Below are 19,796 nucleotides of genomic sequence, written 5' to 3' on the forward strand. Positions count from 1 at the left end.
TTATTCAGAGACCTGGCAGCCTCTTAGCTGCAATACCTGGAGGCCTGCACTGGGCAGGAAGCCAGAGGCGTGACCCACAGGACTCTTTTTCAGCCCTTCAGATGCCACGCTTGGGGCACTCACTGTGTGCTTTCTGGCCACTGGCTTCTCTCCAGAAGTTGGCTGTGTTGGTGGGTGAACCTTCCTTCTGGTGGAGATGTAAGATGATCTTTCTGAAGAAGGTGGAGGAGCCAGCTAGGGCCCCCATCTCTTTAGGTCACCAGCAGCGTATGAATCCTACCCTTGAAATGAGTTCCTAGCTGCCCCCGACCTCTTGTGTGGACCCCCTCTTCAGTGAAGAAAGGGATGACGCCAGGGTGTGTAAAGACAGAATCCTGGAGTCGTTCCATGTTGCGTGTCTTGGAGAGGAAGGCCAGATGGCCTGGAGCATTCTAGTGGCTGTGACTCTTTGGGAACGGACCTGCAGTTGGCAGCAAGGAGGCCCCATGGACATGGAATGAAGTCCAGGCCCAGGGCTGAACCCCCTCCACCCGCCCCGCTTCCTTTATCCAAGGAGGAGCCACTGGCCCCACACTCCCTCTGCCTCCCTTGGTGTCGATTTTCCTGGTGACTTTGAAAAACAAATCCTTTTTTGCCTTCACAGTTGTGTCCCTGTGTGTGTGCGGCGGGGGAGGTGGTGGGAAGGTTGAGTGGGAACCGCCCCTGCCTCGGAACAGGAGTAGAATCCATGTATTGTGTTGGGTTTTCCCTGTGACTGACAGCTCTTTGCCTGGAGCCTTCTTCGCTTACAGACTTAATGTATCTCCTGGCAGGTTTCCTTGTTTTGGATGATTACTCGAAGTCGGGAATAGGCAAGCCCAGGGAGGAACACAGAGTGTTTCTCTCTCTTGGGTTCATCGTCCCCATCCCTGTCCCCCCATTCCTGATGCTCTTTGGAAGTGGGGTAATGCCAGGAATCGGGTCTGGGCCGGCTGGACACTATGAGCTTCTGCTTCACCCACCCACCCCCTCCCCCCGCCCAGTTCCACAGAATGAGGACCGTGGGTTGGAGTGGAAACGTTGCCTGTTCCTCCCATGGAGCCCTCAGCCTGAGAGTTCCTGGGGACCCATACCCCAAAACTCCGCAGAGGACACCAAAGGGTGGCCACTTCTGAGGCGGCTGGGAGGGATCATTGGCACCCCCGACCGTAGCCTGAGCCTGGCCATCCCATCCGGTGGAGCCTCCATCCCGCTCGAGCTAACTGAGCATGCCTGTCTGTCCTAGGTCCCTGCCTCACCCCAGAATGCTCTTCAGAGGAGGCATGGCAGGGGCACTCCCTGGCACTCACGGCGGCTCAGCGTTTCCTGAGTTGGAAGGGTTGGGGGGCTGGGCCACAGCCCTGCTGTTGTATCTGACTGTGGTCCTGGGAAAAGTGAGGCCAGGTGGGCTGGCCTCAGGGTCCCTGGCTCCCGGCTTTCCTGCCTTACTGCAGCTGCATTTCTTTTAGGAAACGACTTATCTGATAGTAAGCTGGGGCTGCACTTCTTCAGCCTGGAGTGGGGCTTAGTTCTCTGGTTTTTGGCATTTTATTCTGGCAGGGAAGTAGGGAGTGGCTTGCTTGCATTTGTGGAAGAAATGAGGGAGGCTGATTGAGCCCGTGGGGCTGGAACCCGAGGGGCTGGGGCGTCACCCTTCCGGAAATGTGTGTGTGAAGGGAATAGTGCGTGGGGAACGAGGGGCGGAGGACAGCAGTGGCTCAAGGAAGTCGGGAGTCCTGGTTCTGGTGCCAGCTCAGATGCTGACGGCTGAGGGGCTGGGGGCTTCATTTTCTCTCTGGGCCTCAGTTTTCTGATCGGTAAAATGAGACTTTGGTTAGATGGCCTCTTAAATCCCATTGTGCTTTAATATTCTGTGCATCTATATGTGAAATTCGTGTTCGTTAAACACTCATGTGCCACGAAGCACAATTTTTCTTTAGAGGAAATCTCACCCGGAACTCCATTGTGGAAAACCAGGCAGCACAGGCCACCAGGTCGGAAGCGGAGGGGACTGAGTGTCGGGCTGGCTTGGCCTCCACTTACTCTTGGGGTGCATCTGTGGGGCATAGGGAAGAGTGAGTGTCTGACCTGAGGGAAGAAGGGCAGAGTAAACTCAATGAGTCACTGACTCTGTACTTTCTCCCTGGACTGGAGCATCGGCCTTGGCCTTGCAGCCTGGGGGTACCCATGATGGCAGGCCATGTCAGCCTGCCAGCCTGCACTTGCCTGCGCTTACTAGCTGCTCCCAGAGGCTTTGCCTCTGCCTCACCTAAGAATGCTCTTCAGAGGAGGCAGGGGAGACCCCTCCCCCTACGCCACCTTCCCTGGGCTCTGTAGAGCGAGCAGGTGTGGGTCCTGCAGGCTGGGCTCTGTGGAGTGAGCAGGTGTGGTCCCTGCAGGTCACTTCATTTGCTGCTGCCCTGAGCTGCCGTCCTGGCTGTTGTCAGCCATGCTGGACATCCGTGGGTATTTGCAGCCCAGCATCTCCTGAGCGGCAGCTCCATTGCCAGCCTGAGGGTCCCTGCTGACGCTCTCAGCCATCACAGAGCCACCAGAGAACTGTGCCCAGTGCATGAGTGGGGTTCGCTGTGGGAGGGGCCCTCCAGCAATGTTGGCCGGGCCCTGGTGTGTCCCAGCCTCTAGTGAAAGAGCTCTTCAGGGTGTTTACCTGGCACTTTCTTCCCACAGTGTGGCCGGTTTCCATAATAGCCACTGTGCTGCACCTGGAGCTGCCGTTCTCCTTGTCCTCTTACATCTGAGTCTGGGCTAATGAACCAGACTCTTTCTTATTATTCTTGGATTCTCCAGCTTCCCATCTTCACTCAGTGATGAGGCTCCTGTCAGCCACTCTAGATGTGCAGGCCTAGGTTTGGATCCTACTTGCTGACAATCTTAAAGTTTGCCATGGCAAACAGGTAATGCTGGTGGGAGCTGTAGGCAATCCCCCAGAGAGTCCCCTGGCCCAGCTAGGACACCTTGTGTACAGCAGTAGGTTGGATGGAACAGTCAGGCTGAGCAAAGTAACAAGCTCTAATCAACTCTTTGTGTTAGCCCAACTCATCAACAGATACAAGAAAATTGGAGGAGTTTGGCCGGGCGTGGTGGCTCACACCTGTAATCCCAGCACTTTGGGAGACCGAGGTGGGTGCATCACCTGAGGTCAGGAGTTCGAGACCAGCCTGACCAACATGGCGAAACCCCGTCTCTACTAAAAATACAAAAATTAGATGGGCATGGTGGCGGGTGCCTGTAATCCCAGCTACTCTTGGGAGGCTGAGGCAGGAGAATCACTTGAACCTGGGAGGCAGATTGTGCCACTGCACTCCAGCCTGGGTGACAGAGAGAAACTGTCTCAAAGAAAAAAAAAAAAAAAAAAGAAAGTTGGAGGAGTTTAATTTTTTTTTTTAGTTTCTATAAAAATAGCGTTGATCTGAATGATTTTTACAAGTTCAGCTGCTGACTTTGGCCTGGTCTTCTGATCACTTCATTGGATTGTCTTTAAGTAAATCTTGAGCATGGCTGAAACAGCACTTGGGGGCCTGCACGTTTTCTGTCTAGATGGTCTCACGGGGGTTTCCTATCTGGCCACCAGCTCTGTCTAATGCAGAGAATGTGACCTATTCGCAGGACAAGGCCTAAAGATCATCCTACTCCCATTCTATGGGAGACACACACTCTGAAAGGGACTCGGAGGAGGAGATAGATGTGACGCCTACCTGGTGGTCTAATTCTGACACTTGTCAGGGAAAAGTACTTTCTATTGTAGCAAAGGGAAGGAGAAACAAGGACATGACTGACCTGAAACTTAATAAAGATATTGAAATCTACATCTAGAAAGAGAGGAAGAAACAGGATGGAGACTCATGTTGTCCAAGGTCATGTAATAAAAGCAAGAATCTAAATTCAGCAGTGTTCTTATCTGTGGGATACGTTGGAATCTTCATTCTTTTGGAGTGGAATGAAGAAGAATGAGATTGCAGATAGCCACAGAGAGCTTCTTGAAAGAACATAGGGAAATGAATCAAAATTTCTAAAGCTGGAGTTATTTTGGCCCGATCAGTGTAAAAAAACTTTATTTGCTTGTCTCTGGCTTTTCTTGAAGGCAGGGCAGTACTTTAAAATTGTACAGAAACCCAGGAAAATAAAATAAATGAACGGATGAATAAAGCCTAAACGTGTATATAACTCTGTACATATATTTGTGTATATAATATTTTTGAATATGTAGTTTCAAAAAGGCAATGTGTTCACATTGTATAAAATAAAAAATGTCCAAATAATACAGAATTAAAAGTAAGAGGAACAGGTTGCCATGTTCAAAATGCTTTCCCGTGCTTGAGCTTATTTTTATTTTATTTAAAAATTTATTTTATTTATTTATTTTTTTCTATTTCAGATTTCCAAACAAGCATTTTTTGTGTGTTTTTGGAGGCAGGGTCTTGCTCTGTCACCCAGGCTGGAGTGCAGTGACACAATCTTAGCTCACTGTAGCTTTGACCTCCTGGGCTCAAGTAATTCTCCCACCTCAGCCTTCTGAGTAGCTGGGACTACAGGCCCACACGACCAAGCCCGACTAGTTAAAAAAAAAAAATGTAGAGTTGGAGTCTTGCTATGTTGCCCAGGCTGGTCTCAAACTCCTGGGCTCAAGCCATCCCCCAACCTTGGCCTCCCAGAGTGTTGGGATTATAGGCCTGAGTCACCCTGCATGTCCAAAACCTAATTTCTAACATTACAAAACACAGAGCTACAAGGTGCACACATCTGAACACCTTGGGTGAGAGGCCGTTTGCCATGCAGGCAAACCAGGGACAGTGAGAGGCAGATGTGGGAGGCAACCAAACAGCTACCCAAAAGGCCCTTAGCAACCCAGTCCTATAGGGTGACGAGAGGAATGGAGGGGCCGCCTTTTGCGCCCTTGGCCCTGAGTGCTCTGAAGGTCTCCAGCTGTCTCGTGAATTGTCCTAGCAGCTCATTTCAGGCTCTTCAGACAAATGAGGACCCTTTGAAACTTGTTTATTTGTTGACCATGAGGCACGACATATGCATTCGCCAGAGGTGCTCTGGACAAATCACGATCAGGGTAGGCGAGAACACCAGAGAGTGGTCAGCAAGGTTGGGAGGGGATTCTAGATCTTGAGACTGTGCCTTTCCCAGTTGGCCATGTATATGAAATTCATCGCCCTGTAGGGTGTGGGGGTTTCCCCTGCACACAGCACTGCAGCTCCTCAGGTTACTGATCTTGCTTAGCCAGGGTGTGTGCAGTATATGAGGGATGGCTTCACAGTGAACCCTCAGTCAATGAGAGATTGACCCTGTGACTGTTGTTTATATTATGCCCCTGTATACACATCCATTCACAAGAGATAGGAGCCACAAGGGTGCTTGGATAGCACCTGAGGACAGACTAGCTGCCTCCGCATCCTCAATGTGTTTGAACTCTTTGGATGGCAGCCATGGGCTTAACCCTTCTGTGCTCTGAAGGGACTTTGCCTCTAGCTATGGGTGAGTGCAAGCTGACATTTGTCTTTCATTTTCCCCTGTCTGTGGCTGCAACATCAATCCCCCCACGCTAAGGGAGTGAGGGGCACTGCACTCCCACTCCACTGGCAAATCCTTGAAGGGCCTGCCTGGCCCCCCGAATGTGTCCAGCTGTGTCACAGGGCAAAGCTTGCTGGTGAAGGCTGGTGAGGTGGGGCTGTGATCAGCACCCCTGATGCAAACTGGAGGCCTTGGGGAGGAGGTGCAGGAGAGAGGACTCCCACTCCCTCCCTGCACGGAGTAGAAGGCCATGAACGAGGTAGGAGCACTTGGCAGGTGGCAGGAGAGGCAGGAAAAGGAAATAGAGGAGAGGGAGCTGCATTCATTAGAGGTGGTCATGCCTGCTAGGAGCTCACGGGCCTGTCCCACAGGACTCAGCCTTGGCCCCCAAACCTGGATGTTGACTATCTTCAGTAGGAAGAGAAGCACGGTCCCTGGAGAGTACTTGGAACATTAAAAGAATCTGTCTGTTGTGGAGCCACTTGGTAGAGATACTTAGAAAGCACTTGCCTTCTGCATGCTAGGAGCGCTTCTGGGAGTTGGGGAAGGCGCTCCAGAATGTGGGCCGAGCACGCGTTCCTGCAAAGCTCTGTCTCCGTGTGCCCTGAGTCTTTGCCCATCCAGCAGCCTTCTGTGGTCTCCTCTAGGGCTGGGGCTGTTTGTCCCTCTGCAGGTGCTAATTTGGCCCCATGGGTCAGCAGCTCCTGCAGCCACAGGGAAGCTTTTTGTTTGTTTCTTCTCAAGAAATGGCTTCCTGAAGAAGTAGAAAGGGCGTGCAGAGTCGGGGTCGTATGGGTTTTTATTGCCGCTTGCTCCCTTCAGCTCTCAGAACCTCTGCCCCGTGACTTGTGTGTAGGCTCCAGATGGCTTGAGAGAAAGGAAAGACCCAGGGAGGGTCCGAGGACCTGGAAGCCAGAGTCGGGGCATTCAGCTTGAGGCCGGTGCCACCTGGCTGCCCTGAATGCATGCCAGCGGAGTAGGGCAGGGAGTGCGAATTCTAGAAAATAGAGGTAAGGCCAGCTTTGACATAGGACTGGGTGCTGATTCCTCTTAGCTTTTTAGATTCTTGGCTTTGGCCAGAACTGTCTCAGGTCAAGACACTTTTCAGCTTTGAGAGGCCAGCGTTCCTCTGCATCCTGTTTGGTGTATGTTGTCATCTCACTGGATGATTGTGTGCCTCGGGCAGGGCTTTGCCGCACCACCCCCCGACCCTGCACCCCACAAAGGAAAACTGTATGAGCTCCGTCAGCCCTCCCCCTGCACCCCCCTGGACTTGGGAGGGAAGCCCAGTGCTGCCCATCTTATGCCGGGGAAGGTGTGCGGCTTGGGCCCAGGCTCAGACTGGACCTCGTGCCCGCCAAGGGCCGGAGTCAGAGCAGGCCACCAGGGCACCTCTGTCTTCAAGCCTTCCTGCTATTGACATAAAGCCTAGAAAGCTGAAAAAAAGAAAGAGACTATTCAGGTGTAGAAAGTTGGATAAATAGGTAGGGTCAGAAACGGGAATAAGCAAGAACCTTGAACTGTGCTTGTGACACTATCATATCAGGTTCAGAGAGACGAGGCCTCTATTTTTGCTTTGGAGAGAATCATGTGATGGCGAGGATGAAGGATTTTGGACATAGGTTTTTTGCTTTCTTAGCTTTGTACTTTGGAACTGTCTATGATGGATCAGAGAGATGCTTCCCTCTCTAAATCCCTTTATACCTAGAAAGCTCTTGGAGGGAAAAGGGGCCAGTGAGACCCTTCTCTGCCCCCAGGCCTGAAAAGCAGCTATCCTCAGTAGAAAGGGGACCCCCAAGACAGAGGCCTCCTGTTCTGCTTATGTGGTTTGTTTTGCTTCTGGTAGTGTTTATATGTTGTGAGCCAGGCTTCTTGGATCAAAGTCCAGCTCTGCCATGGACTAGTTGTGGGACTTGAACCTTTCTGGGACAGAAAGGTTCTGCTCCCAGACATCTAGAAACTGGGTGTCATTATTGGAGTATCTGCCTTCTAGGCTGTTAGAGGTGTCCCGGAGTGCATCTACTGATAGGTGGGTAGACCAGACCCCGGCCTGGGCAAGCACTCGGTGACCACTGGCTCTTGCTGTTGTTGTTAGTGCTGAAGCGGAGGTCTGTGCAGAGTTCCAGTCTGGCGAGTGAGTCTTTGAACATCCGGGCAGTGGCTGAGCTCTTTCCATCTCTCTGTTCATTTGTGTGCCCCACGTGTGTTTAGCTGAGCCCCCTGATGTCAGGCATTGCACTAGTCATTGAACAGAGATTGGATGAGTTTTGGGCCATGTCCTACATGAGCTCACAGAGGGGAGGAGGAGAGGTAGGAACACTCGTGGGTCATTCTCATGCAGAGCTCTGCTGCATCAATGTTGAGGCAAGGAGAGCCAGGAAGGCCAAGGCTAGACTGGGCTGGGGAGGCATCAAGGAGAAGATGGTCTGTAGCTCGGCCTGAAGCACAGGTGACCTGCACCCCCTTCCTTCAGAGAGGACAAACCGAGAACATGATAAAGGGAGAAGAGTGAGGTGCACATGCTGTGATTTTGCAGAGGCATTGGACTAACTTTGTCAGGAGTCTCTCAGTGAAGGGGCCAGCAGCCCCCTAGGCCTCTGCTCCCCATCTGTCACATGGGATGGCATGAAGATCTGCTGATTATTATGTGTGGAGTGTGTCAGGTGTTTTTCCGGGGCTGTCTTTGAGCTTAGACAACTTTGTGACCAAGATGGTGCTCTTGTGCTACTGTCTGCCCTGCAGGGCTGGCCTTGGGCACATGCAAGCAAGGCCCCTGGGGGTGGAGCGGCTTGGGCAGCATTGCCATCTGAGAGGTGGGATGTTCCCATTGTGCGGTCTGGGCTTCTCTACTGGATTTCAAAGACAGGGAAAGGAAATAGGAAGATGCAGATGTAGATCGCCATTGCAGGCAGGGAGACTGAAAGGAACGGATCCATCTCAATGAATGAACACATTCGTTTTGCAAATGGCTATGCTGGGAGCCAGAGAAGTAAAATGATTTTACCCAAGTTTATGCTAAAGGTTAATGGTGGAGTCTAATCCACTAAAATGTGAGTGGTGGGATTGGTCAGCTGGGGTCTGCTGACTCTCCACTTGGGGTCCTTTCCTCTGAAATGTGCTGCCTCTTGCTGTCCAAGCTTTTGTTTTCTTGACTTTGCAAGCACCCACAGCTCTGGAAGAGACCTCAGCAATTCTGTAAGTAGCGCTGACCACCTTGCCTTACTCCGCTGTGTCTTGGACAGGCCTGTGCCAATTTTGCTGGCTTCCACCTGAGCTCCAGTGGGTTTGGGGGGCTGCCCTGGGCCTCTAGGATGTTTAGACGTCATCCAAGAAAGAGTCCTTAAAATGTACCACTGTGACTAACCAAGGTGACAAATCAAACAACCCACCCTGTCCCAACCTTCAGGCTCTTTAAACCAGTGGTTCTCAAATGTGATCCCCAGGCCAGCAGCATTAACATCACTTGGGGACTTGTTAGAAATGCACATTTCTGGCCAGGCACAGTGGCTCATGCTTGTAATTCTGGCACTTTGAGAGGCCAAGGTGGGAGGATCTCTTGAGGCCAGAAGTTTGAGACCAGCTTTGGAAACATAGTGAGACACCATCTGTACAAAACTAAAAAACATTTTTTTAATTAGGTGGTGTGGTGCATCATGCCTATAGTCCCAGTTACTCAGGAAGATCCTTTGAGCCCTGGAGTTCAAGGCTGCAGTGAGCTGTGATTGCACCACTGTACTCTGACCTGGGCGACAGAGTGAGACCTGGTCTCTAAAAATAAAAACCAATGCAGATTCCTGGGCCCCATCTCATGGCTGCTGACTCAGAAGCTCCAGGGGTGGAGCCCAGCAGTCTGCATTTTTAACAGTCCTCCAGGTGATTCTGATGATGCTCACTCTAGCATCTCTCAGAGCGAGGGATAGTTTTTGCCTTTTCTGTAGCCCACTCCCCATCTTTTCCCTCCCAGGAGACCATCCCACATTTCAACTTGCCATTTGGGCAAACATCAGGGGGTAGATTGGAGAGGAATGAAAAACCAGTGACCCCATGGTAGGAAAAGCTGTTTGCCTTGGCAGGTTTGCCTGGACTCAGAGCCAAGATTCAATCAATCCTAGTGATGGACTTTATTTAAGTGATTCTCCTATTCTTCTTTCTCTCCCTCCAGTGCAGGGTGGTGGCGGGGGTGGGAGGCTGGGGGTGGAAGAGGCTAAGGTGCACACTGGGAAAGGGAGGGGCCACAGTTCTTCTCTGATCCACTCTGAGGCCCAAGCCCTTGCTCCCCAAGACGCGTGGCTTCCCAGATGAAATCACACCAGGCAGCACTTTGCTCTCAGAGCGGGGTTTTCATTTTGCACCATTAGCTTAACTCAGTGGGGATTTAACACAATCCAGGAAATCAAGCAGTTAACAGCAGGATTCTGGATGGCTGACACCGATGCTGCTGGTGTGTATACATTGATGATGCTGGCGAGTGTGTGTGCATGTGTACACGAGCTTGCGTGTGTGCGTTCATATGTGAGTATTGGGGAGAGGGCTCTGCAAAGTTGCAATCTCTACTCTCCTGCCTGGCCACCTTCCTGAGGTGTCTGGGGTCCAGAAAACAGGACAACTTCAATTAAATAATTTGTCCCAAATGAGCCACTCAGGAGCATTTTCCACATCGGCTGTTTTTTGTTTTGTTTTGTTTTGTTTGTTTTGCTTTGTTTTGTTTTTGGAGATGAGAGAAAAAGAAATCTACTTTGGATCTTGTTCTTTTAGTTTAGTTTTTTTTGTTCTTGTGTGTAACGTATGTCTTGTAGTCAGCAAATGCATCCAAGTATGCAGCATGTGGCTTGTGGTCAGGGGAGAGACGCTGAGTTACTGTGACAAAGCACAAGCCCCTTTCTCTGCTAAACGAATTAATGATGCCAGACATTGGCTCCTGCTGGGAACAGTGGGGTCTGTTAAGCTGCCATTGCTAGGCCATTGTCAGTAGGACTTAGCTGGGCCCTAGTGCCGCAAGGCCAGCTCGCCATGGTGCCCAGAACTCTGCTGAGTGTTGGAAGGAGGTTGTGGTTGCTTGCAGCCAAATGCCGTACCCAGTGCTGTTACTGAATCTCATTTGCACAGTTGGACTTGGGGAGGGTGCTTTCTGCCTCAGACCTCAGGGTTACCCAAGACATGTGTGATCTGGGGCTGGGAGGCAGGAAACCAGTGCTCTGTCTTCATGGCTTAATGAGGCTTTGGTATCTGAGCAGACTTTTCCACCTGGAGGCTCTGTGGGGTAGGAGGGGTGGAGCAGGCCCATGCGACTGGTGCATTGGGGTGCCCGTCTGTGGGCCTTTCCTGATCAACCAAGCTGGGCTAAGCCACTTTGTAGAGTTTACAGACTGGTGTGGTGGCTCACATCTTTGAGAGCACTTTGAGAGGCTGAGGTGGGAGGATCACTTGAGCTCAGGAGTTCGAGACCAACCTGGGAAAGATGCCAAGACCCTGTTTCTACACAAAAATTAAAAAATCAGCCAGATGTGATGCTGAATGCTTGTAGTCACAGCTCCTCAGGAGGCTGACACTGAAGGATCACTTGCGCCCAGAAGATCAAGGCTACAGTGAGCTGTGATGGCGCCACTGCACTCCAGCCTGGGCGACAAAGTGAGACCCTGTCTCTTAAAGAATTTGCCAGTCTCGGATCACGAGGTCAGGAGATCGAGACCATCCTAGCTAACATGGTGAAACCCCGTCTCTACTAAAAATACAAAAAATTAGCCGGGCGTGGTGGTGTGTACCTGTAGTCCCAGCTACTCAGGAGGCTGAGGCAGGAGAATTGCTTGAACCCAGGAGGCAGAGGTTGCAGTGAGCCGAGATTCTGCCACTGTACTCCAGCCTGGGCAAAAGAGCAAAACTCTGTCTAAAAAAAAAAAAAAAAAAAGGAGTTTGCCAGTCTCACTGTGACTAGCTTGCCCTCTACTTCTCATGTTATCTCTTTGGGAACTTTAGGCCCCTCTGAAAAAGAAAGCAATTTAGGGAAAAAGCAAGTCTCTTAGGAATCAGAGTGTGTGGTCTGGTATCTGCCTCTGGGTGATTTTTTTTTTTTAACAGCACCTTTTGGAAAAAATGGATCCACTGCTTGCCCGGTCGTCCCAGATGGCTAGGTCCCCATTCATCCCCTCTCACTCTCCTACTGGAGGAACTGCTGTATGAAACATAAAGCTCTGGGTAGGGAAGCAGGGAGCAGGTTCCAGGCAGAGCTGACAAGTGACTTCAGTTTTGAGCATCGGTTGAACCAGATTTAACGTCTCTTCCAGTTCTAAGTAAATAATTTGCATTCTAACCCAGTTGATTTTGTTATCTGAAAAATGATGGGGATTGACGAAATCAGTGGACTGCCTCCCTCCTCCTCCTCAAAAAAGAAAAAAAAAGGAAACAACAAAAAGCTGGTTGAGAAAGCAGAATTCTTAATCAAAACCCTTAAGAAGTCCTAACTATATGGCCAAGTTGCTCCAGCTGAATGGAGGGTGAAGGGTCTGGAGATGTGAAATCTCTGTATTTCCTTCATGATCTGACATTTTGTGGTTCATTTATATTTTATATATACTGACATTCTTTATTAGAGTAAGTTTTTTAAATTTTAAATTTTTGATTCAACATAAATATAGTTTAAAAAGTTAAATTGGAATGAAAGATTTTTAACAAAAACTGCAGTTCCCTTCCCACCTCTAGTTCCTATGACCTAGAAGTAATAATTTTCAAGTATTTTAGTGATTTTTTCATATTCAGCAAACTGGAGCAAATAAATAACATGGTTATAATTGGATTTCTTATTTTTAATATTTAGATATTCTTTATTGATTTTCTGTTATTGAAGTTAAAGATTTATCTCTCTTACACTGTCTTTTCAGTACAGGTATATCACATTTTTGGTTAATATTCAGTGTTTAATTTATTACAATTATGTAAATATTATTTGTAGCTGAGCCATGTAGTGTACTGCATATTTATTTCCTTTCTTTTACATCATTTTGTTTTTCCTGGAGATAGTAACTGCCCCATTTTATTAACCCAGTTACTTATGTTCATATTATGAATTCAGCCCCAAGCTTTCTGGCAGATATGAATCAGGAAATCTGCCTGAGTTCTCTTTCCTGCCATTGGTCTGGGCTGATGGAGCTTTAGGCTTTTTTGTTAGACAGGGTTCTTCAGAGAAACAGAACCAACAGGAGATGGGAGAGGGAGTTAATTAGGGGCATTGGTTCACAGGATTGGAGAAGTCTCACAATAGGCTGTCTGCAAGCTGGAGAACCAGAGAAGCCTTGGAACAATGCAGCCCCCAGTCTGAGGCTGAAAGCCTGAAAGCCCCCAGGAGGCCACTGGTGCAAGCCCCAAAGTCCCAGAGCCGAAAAACGTGGAGTCTGATGTGCAAGGGCAGGAGAAGAGAAACAGCCATTATTGGGAAGGGAGGGAGAGCAGAAACTCCACAAGCTGAATACCCGCCTTCTTCTCCTTGCTTTATTCTGACTGCCCTCGCAGCTGATTGGGTGGTGCCAGCCCACATTGAGGTCTGAATCTTCCTTTCCCAGCCCACTGACTCACATGTCAGTCTCCTCTGAAACACCCTCTTGGACACACACCCGTTTCCAGCCTTCTCAGCATCCCTCAATCCAAGCTGACACCTAAAATTAACCATCACAGCCTGCCACACAGTTGTTCTGGAAAAACCATCCTAAGCCTTCCTTTTCCTTTCTTAGGTTAGACCTTTGGTTTCCTGAATCCTGTGTCTTGTTTAATTCTGCATTTTTTTAAATAGGTAAGTGAAATGATGTACATGCTAATTAGCTTGATTTAATCATTCCTTCTCATATACAAAACATCACATTGTAACCCATAAGTTTATACAACTATTACTTTTCAATCAAAAATAACATTAATAATGCCTTTTTTTTTTTTGAGACAGAGGCCCAGGCTGGAGTGCAGTGGCATGATCTTGGCTCACTGCAGCCTCTGCCTCCCGAGTTCAAGCAATTCTCCTGCCTAAGCCTCCTGAGTAGATCGGCCCACAGGTGCGCATCACCATGCCTGGCTAAGTGTTTGTATTTTTAGTAGAGACAGAGTTTTGCCATGTTGCCTAGGCTGGTCTCGAACTCCTGAGCCCAGGCAATCTGCCTACCTCGGCCTCCCAAAGTGCTAGGATTACAGGTGTGAGCCACTGTGCCTGGCTGATAATACATTTTATAAATTAAAAAAATTCTGCATTTTTGTAGAGCACATCATTGAGTAGTTTCCTAAGAAAAGATACATAGGAGATGATGTTTTAAAACCTGTTAATGCATGAAGATGTTTTCATTCTACTCTTGCATGCTGATTGATAGCTTGCCTCAGTATCACATTTGGCAATTTTAAAGGCATTGATTCATTATCCTCCAGTTTCCAGTGTCTGTATTGATAAATCCAGTGCAACTGGGATACTGATCCTTTGTATTAGATGTCTACTCTTTTCTCTTGAAGATTTTAAAAGTTCTTTTTGTCTTTCATATTTGTAAATGTCATAATTCTTTGAGCTGGGTGTTGTTTAACCTGAGGACTCGTGTTCTTCATTTCTGGAAAGTTTTCTTGTATTATTTCTTTGGTATTTTCTCCCATTTGTTTTCTTGGTTCTCTCTTGCTATAATACCCTTTTCTCAGATGTTGAAACTCTTGGATTGATTCTCTTTTTCTTTCCTCTGTTTCCCATCTGTTTGTCATTTTGTTCATCTTTTCAGGAAATTTCTTCAACCTTATCTTTTAAAAAAAATTTAAAAAATATTCTTGAAAAATTTTTTTGAGACAGTCTGGCTCTGTCACCTAGGCTGGAGTGCAGTGGTGTAATCTCAGCTCACTGCAACCTCTGCCTCCTGAGTTCAAGCAATTCTCCTACCTCAGCTTCCCAATTAGCAGGAATTATAGGCACATGCCACCACACAGGCTAATTTTTGTATTTTCAGTAGAGACAGGGTTTTGCCACATTGGCCAGGCTGGTTGGGTCTTGGACTCTTGGCCCCAAGTGATCCACCTGCCTTGGCCTCCCAAAGTGCTGGGATTACAGGCATGAGCCACCATGCCTGGCCTCTTCAACCTTATCTTAAAACCATTATTTATTGATTTTCTGTTATTGAAGTTAAAGATTTATCTCTTTTACACTATCTTTCCAATATAATTATATCACACTTTTGGTTAATATTGAATGTTTAATTTATTAGAATTATGTAAATATTATTTGCAGCTGAGCCATGTGGTGTACTGCATATTTATTTCCTTTCTTTCACATCTTTTTACTTGTCTTGCATTTTATATTTCTTCTGTTATATTTTAAATTTCCAAGTAATCTTACCTAGTCTCTGAACATTCCTTTTAATAGCTTTCTGTTCTTGTTTTAGGAATACAAAAGTCTTATCTAATTTATTATTTAAAACAATTTTTTTGAGGCAGGGTCTCACTCTGTCACCCAGGCTGGAGTGCAGGGGTGCAGTCATAGCTCACTGCAGCCTCAATCTCCCCAGACTCAGCTGATCTTCTCATCTCAGCTTCCTGAGTAGCTGGGACTACAGGCATACACCACCATGCCTGGCTAATTTTTTTTTTTGGTAGAGATGGGGTCTCACTATATTGCCCAGGCTGGTCTCTAACTCTTGGGTTCAAGTGATCTGCTTGCCTCAGCCTCCCAAAGTGCTGAGATTACAGGTGCGGGCCACCACTCCTGGCCATATTATCATTTTTTAAAGTTTTTTTTTTAAATTTTATTTTATGTACAGAGAGCTAGCATGGTTTCTTTCACTTGGTGGATGCCTTGGATAATCCATTCAGGGAAGCTCACTTAGTCTAACCTAATGAAGCCTACCTCCTCTGCATACTGATGGAAACACTGGCAGCACATATTGAGGCCATAATGACAAGAATGAGAACCCCGGCCGAATTTTTTTGGATGGCTCCAGGAGAGCTGCTGGTGACCCATCTTGCTTTTAGGAGTGCAACAAGGCAAAAAGTGAAAAGTTTTTTTTTTTTTTTTTTTAATACTCCCTGCATTGTCTCTGTTATCTCTGAATTCCTTTTCTTCCTTTTCTGTTTTGTATGTTATGGTCTCTGCCATTCACATTTGGAGGCTTTCCTTAAATACTTGCCAGCCCTTGACTGTCCATTTGAATTTAACAGCGAGACATGAGGTTGGAAGCTCTTTGCGTACATGCAGGGCCTGTGATTTGTTGGGCCTCACTTGAGAATTTTGAAGAGGGCCCATAGGTCTTTTCTTTTGAACTATTCTTAGGTTGATGCAGAAGTAACTACAGTTTTTGCAGTTGAAAGTAATGGCAAAGACCGCGACTACTTTTGCAACAGCCTAATAGTTTCTTTAGAGAAAAACCACTCAATCCTCTGACACAGGCATATAAATGTAGTGTTCTAAGACCCGAGTGTCTCATTCTTCACTTTGCAGACTTTCATGTAACCCTTTGGTGTTCACACAGCAGCACCTGTCCGGTCCTCCTCTGTGTCTAGTATACCCCAGCGGCAGGCTGTGTGCAGGTTCAGGCCTTCTTTTTTTCCCCCTTTTCTTTTCTTTTTCTTTTTTTTTTTTTTTTTTTTTGAGCTGGAGTCTTGCTCTGTCACCCAGGCTGGAGTGCAGTGTGCGATCTCGGCTCACTGCAACCTCCACCTCCCGGGTTCAAGCGATTCTCCTACCTCCAGCCTCCCGAGTAGCTGGGACTACAGGCCTTCTGTATGGAATGAAGCTCATGGCTACTGCTGGAGTTGGTGAGGGCAGCCACCTGGACTCATGGCCCAAGGGAGTAGGTTTGAGTGTCCATATGTAAACTTGCTGCGAATCCCAACATTGACAGCCTCTGTGATGGAGTTCAGGAGTGTCTGGGGGCCCCAATCAGGAGCATTTGTGGGACCTGGAGTGCAGATGGGCTTGTTTCTTACTGGCATCCCTGTCTGTCCCTCTTTTTCTTCTTTTCTCTGCACTTTACTGGCATCCCTATCTGCATTTTAGCTTTTCTTCTCCCTTTTAAGCCAGATTCTACCATCCATTTGCTTTCTATAATACAAAATGTTGATATGTTCTTTTTTCCTTTACCACTTTCTTGCATGTGTTTATAACTTGTTTTTTTGACTATAATTTTAAACTGACTTCAAGAAGAGTGGGAATGATTGCACGGGCTCAGTCTAATCCATGTGGCTAGCGTGCCTGCGAGTGCTCCTTCGCACTCAGTCCAGAAGCTTGGTGATATGGCTTCTGTCTTCTTTTCCATTCCCATTGGATTTTTGCTCTCTGGAATTTGCCCTCACCACTCCAGATCCTGACCTCCTATGGGTTGGCGTGGCCCTCTAATCACCCAGTGAAGTGCTCTAGTTTCAGACTCATTCTTAAGCTCTTCAGCACTTAGGGTTGAGGGGTGTTCCCTCCATTTAAATGGACCCTGTGGTCTTCATTGACACTGGGCTGCCTGGTTTCCCAGCGGGGCCTCCTGTGGCATTTACAGTAACTCTTCTTCCTTTCACCTGACGAAGGTGCTCCCTAGTGTGTCCCTCTTTCTCTCTGTACTTTACCCTTCATTGCTACTATCATCTGCAATCAGAGGAGTTATAAGATTGATTCCTAATGCAACCCTATGCCACCTTTCCCCACAGACCCTTGCTGGATTCCTACAGCCATTCCACAGGACTGGTTATGAAATGACTGGCTCTGGGCCAATGGTTGCCTTACGTTCAAAGTCATGGGTAGGATGTCTCGGGCTTGGGAGGGTTGGAGGCATCACTCATAGAAGCAGGGAGTCAGGAGGAAGAGACGGCTTTGAAGAATGTGAGGGTTTGGGATGGTGTGTGATGACTTCCTCATTCTCATTTCAGCTTCCCAAATAAGGCCAGGCTTCTTGAGGGAGGCTACCAAGGAAGTATAATTTGTGAGCAAAAATGGTTTGGGTGACTGCAAGTAGAATGAAAGCTTAATGGCCTACTCAAATATAATGGATTATTTTAAGATTTCCCAAGAAAGACCCAGGCAGGCCCTTGTTGCAGCCTAAAATTTTGAGTTTTCAAAGTTTCTGGGTCTCTGAATTCTTGGTGGCAGCTATGCCTAGGTGGGAGTCATGTCCTACCCTTGGAGGATGTTAAAATTGTTGCTTAAGAAAAAAAACACATAATTTTTAAAATTTTTTTGTTTGGTTTTAGATTAGGGTCTAGCTGTTACAGGGAGCTGAGATCCAGGGTCCAAGGTGGTAGTTTAGTTTTAGTCCTATCCTCCAGGCACAGCAGGGTGCCCAACGAGGGAAGCATGGAGTGAGCACAGGGTGAGGATAGTGCTGGAGATAAACTTTGCTGTCTCCCAGAAGTACCCAGCAGGGGCTCCTCAGATGGTTGATCCACCAGGCCTGCAGTCGGATGGTGCCCTGCACTTTACAGACAGAGTACTGAGACTCAGAGAAGAACCCAGGACCTGGGACTGTATCCAGCTGTTGCCCCAGCTGCTACCTTCTGGGCTTCTGTTTGTTCACCACCACAATTTGCATTGCAAATTCAGGCCATGGGCAACATCGCTGGGGCCCAGGCCCTGTGAGCATGATGGGATGGGGTGGTGGTGATCAGTTCCGGGCTGCTCTTGGGCCAGCACCTGCCCTCGCCCCAGCAGCCCCGGGATGCAGCATGGTGGGGTCTGCACACACACCCACAAGGAAAAATCCACCTGGGACAGCTCATGATCTTTTCAACATTGTTGGTAGTCTGCACTGCTAAAACAAACCCTTGAAAGATGGAAAGATGTTAGTAATTTCTGGCCATACGTGCCTTCTTCCCTGCTCTCCCCACCTCAAAAAAAGAAAGGGGCCAAGTGGCAAGACAAGAAGTAAAGTCTAATGTGTAACACATTCCCATACTCTGATTTCTCCTCCCTGGCTGCTCCTCCGCCTACGTAAACTACATTCCTTTACACGGTCATGGCAAAGGAATATTAATTTTTTATTTGAATTGTGATTGAAAGCAACACAATCAGAAGAGTGAAATAGTCTCACTGAAGCAATATCACTTCTAACCGGGTCGTGGTGTGTATGGCAGGAAAGAGTGGTTTTGGGGTTAGGTGTGGGTTCTGATCCTGATTCTGTCTCTTACAAACTGTGGCCTCATGCTGTTGTTACTTAACCTGAGTCCTTCTCCTTGATTATAATAAAGTACTATTGATGCCTTCTTAACATGGTTGCTGCGAGTATTAAACAAGGAGTCGTAGATAGACATATCCCATTCTCATCTGCAGAGCCCAGAATGTGGTGGGTACTGTCTTACAATGGCTCACTTCTCTGCAGACAAGAGGGCGCTCGCCTTGTCAGCTGGAGCGTGCATTAGTTTCTCCCATCTCTAATAAATAAAATAAATTAAAATGTTAAATAATAAAGCTTTCACAAATGCAGTTTCTCCTTTGCCAGAGAAGTCTCTTTCAACCAGGAGGCACTCTTTTGCCATTTCATAAGTGAAGTCATTTTGAAATGTAGGTGAAACTGGGAAGAGGGTCTGAGCTCCTCCCTGTGATCTTCTTGGTCCATTTAATCAGTACTCCAAGTTTGGGGTTCATTCTAAAGAATTTTGGAACCATAGAGTCAGCGTGGACAACATGCAGATTAAAAGTGCACATTTAGACATGGGTTTCAACTTAGGATTAGTGACTTTAGGCAAGCCAACTTAACCCCCTATGCCTCAGTTTTCTCATCTATTCGATGGGAAAATAATTATGCCTTCCTCCTGGAGTTGTTAGAATTAACTGAGGAAATGCGCGGAAAATACTTAGCACATGTTCTGGCAGGTCACATGCTTTCATAATTGTTAGCCACTGTGATTTAGTTCAGGTTCAAGACTTTCCTCAGGGTGTGTGGGTGGAAGCCTTGCATCATTAAAAAGAGGGGGCTTGGTAATTTTCTATTAAAAAGAATTCAGAGGATATGCAAATTATCCGGTGACTGGCACCTAGAAAGTGATTTCCAACTCCTTTGGGAATATCTCGGGCTGACCAGTCTTAAAGGGGAGTTGATTGTACCAGCGACACTGTGTGTTCAGTCTGCTTCGTTTATGTCCACGCTCATTTATCTTCATCAGCAGCCCCTGTGGAGCCATTGCTACAGGATGTGGCTCACAGGTTAACACTGTTAATTCAATGTCCATTGGGACAGAGAAAAGAGAAAGCAGAGTTGGTGAATGGGCTGGTTTTCCCACTCTCCTGGGAGTTGAGAACAGAAGCAGCCCTGGTACCATAT

General features: G+C 47.7%; 2 protein-coding genes across 2 annotated transcripts in view; one reads left to right on the forward strand and one right to left on the reverse strand.

Moving 5' to 3' along the window:
• The window catches only part of SFRP1 (secreted frizzled related protein 1), a 47,583-nt gene that overhangs the window by 22,586 nt on the left and 5,201 nt on the right, over positions 1–19,796 (forward strand). The window lies entirely within an intron of this gene.
• On the reverse strand, positions 15,380–15,517 carry LOC134759030 (small ribosomal subunit protein uS14-like). The gene has a single exon (XM_063708998.1). The coding sequence runs from the start codon at positions 15,515–15,517 to the stop codon at positions 15,380–15,382; it is 138 nt and encodes a 45-aa protein (XP_063565068.1).

This window comes from Gorilla gorilla, chromosome 7 (genome assembly GCF_029281585.2).
Source record: "Gorilla gorilla gorilla isolate KB3781 chromosome 7, NHGRI_mGorGor1-v2.1_pri, whole genome shotgun sequence".
Taxonomy (NCBI): Eukaryota; Metazoa; Chordata; class Mammalia; order Primates; family Hominidae; genus Gorilla; species Gorilla gorilla.

Excerpts from the sequence above, each read along its gene's own strand:
- LOC134759030 (XM_063708998.1), bottom strand. The coding sequence starts at position 15,517 with ATGGGTCACCAGCAGCTCTCCTGGAGCCATCCAAAAAAATTCGGCCGG.